Consider the following 10,356-nt stretch of genomic DNA (forward strand, 5'->3'; position numbering starts at 1 on the left):
TGTTCGATTACTTGAAATGCTAATTAGGGTTTGGAAAATATATATAATTAAGGAAAGGGGAAAAATTTGTGTGTATTACAAAGCTGAACATACCGAATTACCCTCGAATAGACTAACATCGTGTGGGTTTTTTGACGACAACACTTAAAATATAAAAAAGTTGGAAACTCAGTATAGCAAGTGATAATTTTGGAACATATTTCAAATGGCTAAAAAGTAAACTAGATGTACATAAAGTGCACCTTATCCTAAAAAAATGTGTTTCTCCGAAAAGTGTAACTCGTTAATTATAAGAAATTATAATATTATTAAGTGAAGCACCCAAGTAGGGCCCAATCACTAGGTGAATCACCCTTTGATGCGCGAACAAATAATTTTTGAGTGCGAGAGATGTCGAATATATAAATATGATCTTGGTAAGATGAACTTTCAATACCTTAAAATTTTAAATGAAATGCTTATTTAACAACAAATCACGCATTTTCGGGTAAATGATGAACCACTGTTGCTCAACGAAAAGACGTGGACGAAAAAACCCCCTAATTTGATCTCATTTACCGCATGTTTGTTTAATTTAACCATTTTATAGATCTTATATGATATATCTTCTATATATAATAGCCCAACATTTCTAAAAATTTAGTGAGACATTATATTCTCGTGAAATGACAGATTTACCCGTGTGTTTACTATATTTATAAAAAATGTTGTTAACGGGAAATGAACCTGATTCTACCCATTAATTCTCAACCTTCAATACTACTATGACACTTTGTCATTTATGCTTTTAATCAAGCACTTAATACGTGTGTGTCACTAAAGAGTAAAATTTGACTTAGTTATTGTAATTCATGAAATAATATATATATGTATATATATTTATTTAGTTAGCTATATATATAAAAATTATTAAAGTTGTAATTAATATAATAATTTTGATTAATATGTAACACATAAAGATAGTCATTATACGAAAAATATAAATAAATTTTGACATATCATTTTTTTAGTAAATAATGTAATATATGTGTTTTTAAGTAATTGTCTTATTAAAATATACGATATCTTATATAAGATTTAAATAACAATATCAAATGATCATGTTTACACTTACACGAAATTTAAACAAATAAAGTTTATAATACGTGTTTATTAGTGAAGATTATTTTGTTATAAAGTATATGTAATATAATTTTAAGAAAATAGAAAGTTTAATTTTAGTCCTTTGATCAAAACCAAATAAGTAAACAATTCTGAGAAAAAAAAGTATTGTTAAGTGTATCCACGATTCATAAATTTATTAGATTTTTTATTTAGACCAACATATTTAAAGCATTTTTTAACTTGGCATAAAAAATATTACTCTATTTAAAAAATTACAAAATTGACCGTTTTTCAAAAATGTATCAGAGCTCGATCAAGCTGAAGTGCTTTTTTCAATTAGCGGATTTAGAAAGCTTGTATATGATCGACGAGGACGTTATACCAATAAAATAAGGACTGTATCATCCTACATCCCAAGGATTAATACATCCCAAGGATTAAGGTGTTAGAGAGCTTTACGAGGAAAAGGTAATAAATAATTCATATCAAAATTGTTAACATGATTTATTATTTGACCCAATTTTTTAAAAGTACTCAGGTCCGGATTATTGCATGATCTAGGTAAAGCTAAATGTGTTGTACCCAGGCAATATTTTTATTTCCATATTCACTCTGTTAAAATGAAACATGCATGAGTATCAAAATTTAAACTATAAGCATATATTTTTTAATAATGGTAAATTTTTAAATATCAAAATTTATTTTCTAATTTATATTTCATACAAAATCAGTCTCCGAAATATTAAAGATTGCTAAAAATTGAAGTACTAATATTTATGACAATTTTATCGAATTTAGAAAAGTTTGGCACATAAGTCCAATATGCATGCTTATTGTATCCATATATGGAAAAAAGTTAAAATCATTAATAAACAAAATAGACAACGATTAAAATAACGGTATAATAGTCTCTATAATACGAAACTATATGTGATCTAATACCAACATTATCACACAAAAGAACATATCCTAAATTACATTTCTCCTGCATAAATAATAGATATGTCTATATTTTTTATCAAAACACTGTCGTAAATAATTTAATATATTATACTAACATTTCAACACAAAAAAATTGAGATTGGAATTAGACATCTTCTACTTCATGTGCAACAAGTTTTCATCTTCTTATACTCACTAGAAAAGGCAAATTACAAAGAACAACATATTTAACTCATGTATCCTGTATAATTAAAATAATTATTATCACCAGAATAGTCAAAACCTGAAAAAGAAAGAATAAGAAAAAAAATATAAAATAATAAATCATCACTTAAACGTTTAAGTAATCATTGAGTATAAATTATTTCTAATATTATATATACTTTAATTAAATTATTAGAAATTGTATACTTTATTTTTTAACCACAAAAAATTGAAATTTAGAATATAACATACGCATCCCAATACATTACTAGAAACAGAGTTTTATTAATAATACAGTTACCCACTCCAAAACAAATTTCAAAAATTTTTCAAATGATAAATAAATTATTTCTCAAAACCATGCACGTGAAAATTTCCCAAAAAAACTCCCCAGTAAAGATTAAATTAATTTGACGCTGTTACGATTTTAGTTTGCAAATAGGAAGGATATGTTGTAGTATTTCCATCTTAATATCTTTCAAGTAAATTGACGCTATACTATTGAGTTTTACATATTTGAGCACAGACCACATATTGACAAAGACCCCATTAATTAGGCCTCCTAGTATTAATACATTACTCAACATAACACAAATCTTGTATGTTTACTTAAAACTGTGATTTGCAGAGGTTAACTTATATTCTCCACTCTTCCTAGTTACTTCCAAAGTCCAAACCCCTAAACATATATTTTATAACCCTATACATATTTCCTATCCACCCCCTCTCTCTCTCTCTCTCTCTCCCATTCTATATATATTAATATTTATCTTCCATCTTTGAAACTGTGTCAATAATACCCCAAGAAGCCATGGCTCTCAAATTAGCTACTCAAATCAAGAATGGAGTGTAAAGGAAGCAAGCCACATTTGAAATGGGAAAGGTTGGGGAAGAACAGCCTATACCCACAAGTGTTTCTGGTCAAAACACTGAACAAAATGCAGAGAATGATTGTAGGATTAAAGGGTTTGTTGGGTTTAGATGCGTGTTTGTTTTGTTACTTGGACTTGCTGTTTTGTCATCTGTTGTGTTTTGGTTACCACCATTCTTTAGACATGGAGATCCAGGGGATCTAGATCTTGCTTCACTGTTTCGAGGTGGGTGTTCTTTCTTTTTTTCACTCTTGTTTTCGGGTTTGTTGCTGCTTGGTGTTTGCATTTTGTGATTGATACAGATCTGTTAGTATGTGTGTTTGTGATTAAAATCTTGGGGTTTGAGTGTTTCGATGATTTTTGGTAAAGGTGGTTAATTTGTTGTTGTGTTTGGTGTACTAATTAGTATTAATTTATTTGTTGTTTAATTTTGGAAATTTAGTGGTTTCATCACTCTTTTATCTAACTTGTTTAAAGCTTATCCTATTTGTTGTAGAATTAGAAACAACATAAATGTTCGTTTCGTCCAAGAGTCTAGGTTAGAATATTCCTTCAGTGAAATTACTATATTGAGAATTGGAAGAACCTTAAAGTTTGCTATAAATGAACTGCATTAGAACATAATTGCACGGGATTAAGCATTTATAGTTATAATCTACTACAAGTTATGTCATGTAACTGAAGTATTGAAACTGCTATATTTATCTACAACTTTTTGGATAATGGGGGCTGTAAACAATTTGTCCTTAACTTTAGTAGAAAAGTTTCCATGTCTTGGGTCAGTAGTCGGGACTATTTGCTACAACTAGAAATCAGGGTTTTTTTTCTCGAAATACAACTAGATATCAGGGTATAAGATGGTTGCAATTAGTTGTGGAATTAGAACCAGAGTATAAACATAGGAGGCACATAACTCGGTGTTAAAATAATATAGCAGAAACAAAAGAGATGAGAAGCCCATTTATGATTTTATTATCGGTACTTGTGTCTTGTGCACAGTTGTTGAACCCATGACCTTCTGCAAGAACTCGACCAAATTAATCAGCTGATAAATTTTGTAAGATTTGCTACTTGACCAGAACCCCAGGGGGCCTAGACCACTTGGTCCCCAGCAGAGCTCCGCTGTGGGCTACACTAGATCTTTTGAGTCTCTGACTGACATTTTTGTTTTAAGTCACCTTTTAGATACTCAAAATTCGATCAAGTTCATAGAGACAAGGGCTTCTCTGATGGCATAGTGCACACCCATATTAATAATCGTCACACCAGTGATTTCTTTCAGGAGGTAAGCTTAGGCTAAAATCAAGTACATAGTTTGAGGTTACAATGTTTATATATCAATGCAATTCAGAGATAGTAACTCTGTTCAGCAATAAGCCTACAAGTATCAAGAACCCAATCAAATCAGCAGGAAACCATATTACATTTTAATGTTTATTGGTTTATTAACTAAAAAATTAATGGTACTACTCTGTTCTAAAATCAGATTTCTTTACATTTACTTAAGACAGTGGCAACATGTTCCACATATCTCTGTATTTTAATAAAACCCTAAAATAGCTTTGTCGACATACAATGTTTTATCAATCTTTCGGTATAATTGATTCAACAGCTGTATATGTATATTTTGTATTTTCTAATTTTACATGCTTTGGTGTAGCATGTAAAGACTTGTATAAGCAGTAAATGTATTATCAGTTATCCAGATTTTTACGCATGTTGCATGTTATGTGATGTTCTCTAGTACACATAAATGATTGATCTGCTGCGACACAATTGTATTTCGGGTCTCATGATACTCGGATGTAGTTTCTTGAACTTATGCAAAGTAAAATACGAAAATTTGCAAAATACTAAATATATTTGAGTTTGTGGCGTTGAGCATCTTGAGCACATGTGATTGGCTACACCTTGTTTCTTGAACTTCCATCCTTAGAAGCTATATATTAAAATTTGTGTAATCTCGATGATTGTTTATACATGAAACAACACAATAACATAAGTGAATGTAAAAACACAATACACCTATTGCGTATTTGTCACAACCTAAGAAGCAAGGATAAATGTGCTTAGTGCAGGAACACACATATCCTATTACCAATTATATATTAATGTAGGGATTTGGGTATGGGGGTAATACGACAATATATTCTATATATGGAAGCGTAGATAATACGTTATTATATCATGTTTATAATAGGCGTAAGACGGTAAGAGGGACCTAATACCTATATATTAGCTCCGAAGATACTAAAAATGGTCAAGGGCATGAATCCCATCAACATATTATAATCACATCAAGGGTTCGATTGCCGACAACTACGGATGTTTTAATAAAATATAAATTTATTATTTCATATAATTAGAGAGGTCACGAGATCAAAAAATTGATAATTACATATTTAAATAAATTTAAAAAAAATATTATATGTTATGCCTAAATATATATGTAACTTTAAAGTTGCATTTCACATTCTTTATTCTACATATCTTTAAGAAATGTAGAAACAATTGTGCGGCGATAACCTAATGTATATAAAATATAAATAATATAAATGTGGAGTAGTTCTTGTGTATGAAACCTATTAAGGAGACTAATACTCCATGAAATTGACTGCAAAAGTGAATATACCATTAATAATTGTATTTGCTAATCAACATTAATAACTTTTATTTTCATATAAGTAATTTCCTGGCAATTGACATCAGTTCTGAGTAGGACTGTGAGAAGAGAAATTGTAAGTGGGACAGTAAAAATATCTAAATATCCAATATTAGGATACAAGTGTCCGAGAATATAAAAACGGGGATACATTGGGTAGCGGAAGTATCCTTGCTTCCTATATCCCAACACCCCACTTGCCAAATTCAAAAATTTCGAAGATCAGTAGAAAAAACTATAGACCATCCACTTTCCTTTTCCCTGTGCTTCCATTTTGGGGGATACCATGTTATGTATAAAACGGGGCTTCTGCAAACTTTTCAGCAGTTGTTTCTGAATGGGGTTCTTTAGCTAGTCTTCTTTCTTCAGGCATGTTGCAGCCTTTTGGTGGGTTCTAAATAATATATTGTCTATGGTGAATACTTCTTGTTTTGGTTTATAAGGTAGCACTATTGTTAAATACTTCAGTTTGAGAAAAGGAATCCGTGTTGATGACGATTCCTGGCTGTCGCATTTGATTGCTAATAGTATGTTTTATTAAAAAGAAATACAAGGAACAAAGGGCTTACTCCAAGCTCTATGCGAAAGCCACAGAGGAGTCCATTACAAGGAGCAGTTCTTTTGTCTGCACTATAACTTGTTATCACTTTTCTTTCTTTTTATACGTATGAGTTATTTATATATTTTAAATTTACTTTGCCCAATATTCAAGCAATTGACACAGTTTATTCTCCAGGTCATTCAATAGTAGCAACTTTTGATGTTAAAAAACCAGTTCCTGTGCTTGAAGACAACATCATGCAGCTTCAAGATGACATTTTTGACGAAATAGGCGTTCTTGCCACTAAAGTATTTTCTCTTTCTCTTTGGTCTTGCCATATATATAGTTTTCCATATTCATACATAACCTTTGAATTTTAACAGGTGGAAGTTATATCTCTAAAACCTTATGCCGAATCAAATATAACAAAGGTCATCTTTGCCGTTGATCCTGATGTTAAAGGTTCTAAACTTACTTCAGCTGCTAAAAGTTTAATAAAGGCCTCCTTTGTATCTCTAGTTGTTAACCAGTCATCCCTCCGCTTAACTACGTCTTTGTTTGGGGACCCATCTTCTTTTGACGTGCTGAAATTTGTTGGAGGCATCACTGTTATTCCTCCCCAGCGTGCATTTCTTCTGCAAACAGTGCAGATACTTTTTAACTTCACCTTAAATTTTTCCATTGATCAAATACAAGATAACTTCAGCGAACTTACCAGCCAGCTGAAATCAGGGTTGCATCTTGCCCCATATGAGGTAGGACAGTTCTTTTCTTCTTTCAAGTATACTTTGTCTGTTTAATTAGACAACTCTTTATGTGACAAACATCCTTTTCAAATGTTCTTTTAATGAAGTGAGTAAAGCGTTTTTGAAGTTAACTAATTATTGGGTTTCAGTCCGTTATTATGTTTCTTAAAATAAGACAATATTCTATTTGATTTCCAACTAAGGTTTAGTTCCAATGTTGTTAAGATACCCGAGGTTTGATTTAATCCAATTAAGATTCTAATAAATTCGTTTTCTTCCATAGACATGTTTGGCTTCACACAAATGAGTTGAATACTTCAGTCATATATAGTTTATCTGCTATTCTGTTATAGTATTTTTTATGATAATCATGGTGTGTATGATGTGTGAGCTAATTTTACAAAATATCCTTAAAATATCCGTAGTCACATGGGTTATGAGAGCTCCCGAAAAATATGTAGAAATTCCTTGGCACTGTGCACGTTGATAAAATTGAGTATCTTAATAGTAGTTTATACCATAGTTGGGGCTCGACCAACAAATTTATAATATTGTAGGTTGTGCATATTCTTACACTAACATGATCTACTATGGCATTAACAATTTGTACTATCATCAACTGTCGTACTGTTTACTTGTTTTATTTCAAGTTCAAGTAGTTTATATTTGTCACAAGTTATAGTTGTAGTGCTTATATTTGTTACATGGCATGTGTATTGTCTCCATTATATGAATAGCCTCTCAAAAGATTCCTTTTTAAATGCAGAACTTGTATATCAGCTTGATAAATCCAAAAGGTTCAACAGTTGTTTCCCCTACTACTGTGCAGTCCTCAGTTCTCCTGGCAGTTGGGAATACTCCATCCGTTGGAAGGCTAAAGCAGTTGGCGCAGACCATCACGGGTTCTCCTACCAAAAATCTTGGTCTGAATAACACTGTTTTTGGGAAGGTTAAACAAGTTAGCCTTTCATCTATACTACAGCACTCCCTCCATGGCAGCGATGGCTCACCAACCCCTTCTCCTGCTCCTTTGCCTCAACCTCTCAACCACCACCACCACCATCACCATCAGCATCACCATTCTGACCATTCTTCCCCGGCTCCCGTGCCTGAACCTTACCATCATCACCATCACCACCACCACCATCATTACAATCACGAGCATATATCTCCAGCACCTTCACCTATGAAAAGTGGATCCACAACTACAACCGATTCACCTGCCTCTGCCCCTGTGCCTGCACTAGCAAATAAGAGGAGTCATTTGGCTCACTCTCCCGGATGCCATAAGGGGTATAGAAACAGGTCCCACAGAAAGGCTAATAGGCATGATCATATAATTTCTCCTTCTGCACCACCGACCCCTGCACACCATATTTCTCCTTCGCCGCAGCAACAAGTGAAGCCCCCTGCACGCCGTAATTCCCCTTCACCGCAGAAACAAGTAAACCCCCCTGCACACCATAATTCTCCTTCACCGCAGCAACAAGTAAAGCCCCCTGCACACCATATTTCTCCTTCACCGCGGCAACAAGTGAAGCCCCCTGCACATGTTTCCCATCTAAGACCTTCTTCAAGTCCATTACCACATGTCGTATATTCTCATAAATATCCTCCACCTACGGGCGTGTTCGATACAAAATCTCCTGACTTGCCACCATCGGCATTGCCGTCACAGTCTTCATGTAAGTATCTTCCCAATTCTCATAAACTAACTAATGTGTACAGATATTCCTCTTGGCAAATTTATGTATTTTTTTGTTTTAATTCACTGATTAATTGATGCAAAGATCTTTCGTCCCCAGTCAGCTGATGTTTCAAAATATTTACAATCTTTTGCAGATTTCCGTCCTCATAACTGGTGGATCCTGCTTTTCCTGGTCCTTGTATTACATCTATAGCAGCATAAAATGAGAGCTCAATTTTTAAAGCCATAAAACGAGTCTCTCCAATGTTGGAAAAGAAGTTGTTTGTATTATGATTCCGTCCAAAATGAACAGAGATGAGAGGAGCTTTGCCAGTGGGAGCCATGCAAAAGAGCGTGCCTTACAGCTAAGCGGATATGTGTGTGTTGTGATTGTAAATATTTGAGTAATATATCAGTCGGAAGAAATGCATTTTCAGGTCAAAGTTACAGCCTTGTGACGGGCCACTGGAAAAAATGCATTCCCACTGTTTTGTGAAAGTTTCCTTGGGAAAAAAATGAGGGAACCAACAAATTGTAATCATGTCTCCATTTTGTTTCAAGTTAAGAAAATTTTACCACTAAATACTTGTGTTGACTATGGCTTGTTGCATATAAAGTTATTAGACACAATGAACCTTTTTTTGTCAATATAGGTCAATAGCCAACCTCCGTTGGCAATTGGAAATCTTTTTTTTCCTTGAAGCCGTAGTTTATCATCTAACCGCATGGTTGCCTTGTACAATGTCTCGAAGTTTAAGTGATGAGAACGTACAAAATATCCAACCTAACGTCGAAAATCAGAATCCATTTTTTAACCACGCGCAGCCAGTCGGAAGCCAGCCACCAAACTCGACTATACTTGAATAATGTCTCCCTGAATGTGCTGTTCGCATCCAGGCACTTTGAGCTCAGAGTTGGGCTGTCAGGACTAGATTAGTCTGGATTATTTATGTGCGGGACTGGATGGAGCCGGGAGTATGGGGATGATCCTTTTAGGAGCTATATATACTATCATGTCCCCCACTCCCTTATGCAGATTTTCTGGATAGGAGAGTAAGGTTTGTATTGTTTGTAAGTTGTCGCTTGTGACGAGAATTTGAGCTTTTCTTGCCTCCGATCCAGATTGTTTTGAATTCAGCCAATCAGGACTAAGGTTTGATGTCTTGAGAGGAATTTGATCTTTCCTTGCCCCCAAGACCGGATTGTGTTGAGTTCAGCCAATCAGGACTAAGTTTTGATATCTTGAGAGGAATTTGAGTTTTCCTTGGCCCCCAGTCCGGATTGTGATGACTTCAGCCAATCAGGACTAATGTTTGATGTCTTGAGAGGAATTTGAGCTTTCCTTGCCCCAGTCCGGATTGTGTCGAGTTCAGCCAATCAGGACTAATGTTTGATGTTTTGAGAGGAATTTGAGCTTTGCTTGCCTCCAGTCAGGATTGTGTTTAGTTCAGCCAATCGGGACTAAGGTTTGATGTCTTGAAAGGAATTTGATCTTTCCTTGCCCCCCAGTTCGGATTGTGTTGAGTTCAGCCAATCAGGACTAAGGTTTGATGTCTTGAGAGGAATTTGATATTTGCTTGCCCTCCAGTCCGGATTGT

General features: G+C 33.9%; 1 protein-coding gene across 1 annotated transcript; it reads left to right on the forward strand.

Annotated features, from left to right (window-relative positions):
* Positions 1–2,886: 2,886 nt before the first annotated feature.
* LOC141700357 (uncharacterized) lies at positions 2,887–9,392 on the forward strand. The gene is made up of 5 exons (XM_074504144.1): positions 2,887–3,347; positions 6,521–6,633; positions 6,709–7,080; positions 7,838–8,756; positions 8,914–9,392. Exons 1-5 carry the CDS (start codon positions 3,125–3,127, stop codon positions 8,970–8,972), a joined length of 1,686 nt encoding a protein of 561 aa, XP_074360245.1. The 5' UTR covers positions 2,887–3,124; the 3' UTR covers positions 8,973–9,392.
* Positions 9,393–10,356: the final 964 nt, after the last annotated feature.

The sequence above is a fragment of the Apium graveolens genome, unplaced genomic scaffold (genome assembly GCF_009905375.1).
Source record: "Apium graveolens cultivar Ventura unplaced genomic scaffold, ASM990537v1 ctg2218, whole genome shotgun sequence".
Classification (NCBI taxonomy): Eukaryota; Viridiplantae; Streptophyta; class Magnoliopsida; order Apiales; family Apiaceae; genus Apium; species Apium graveolens.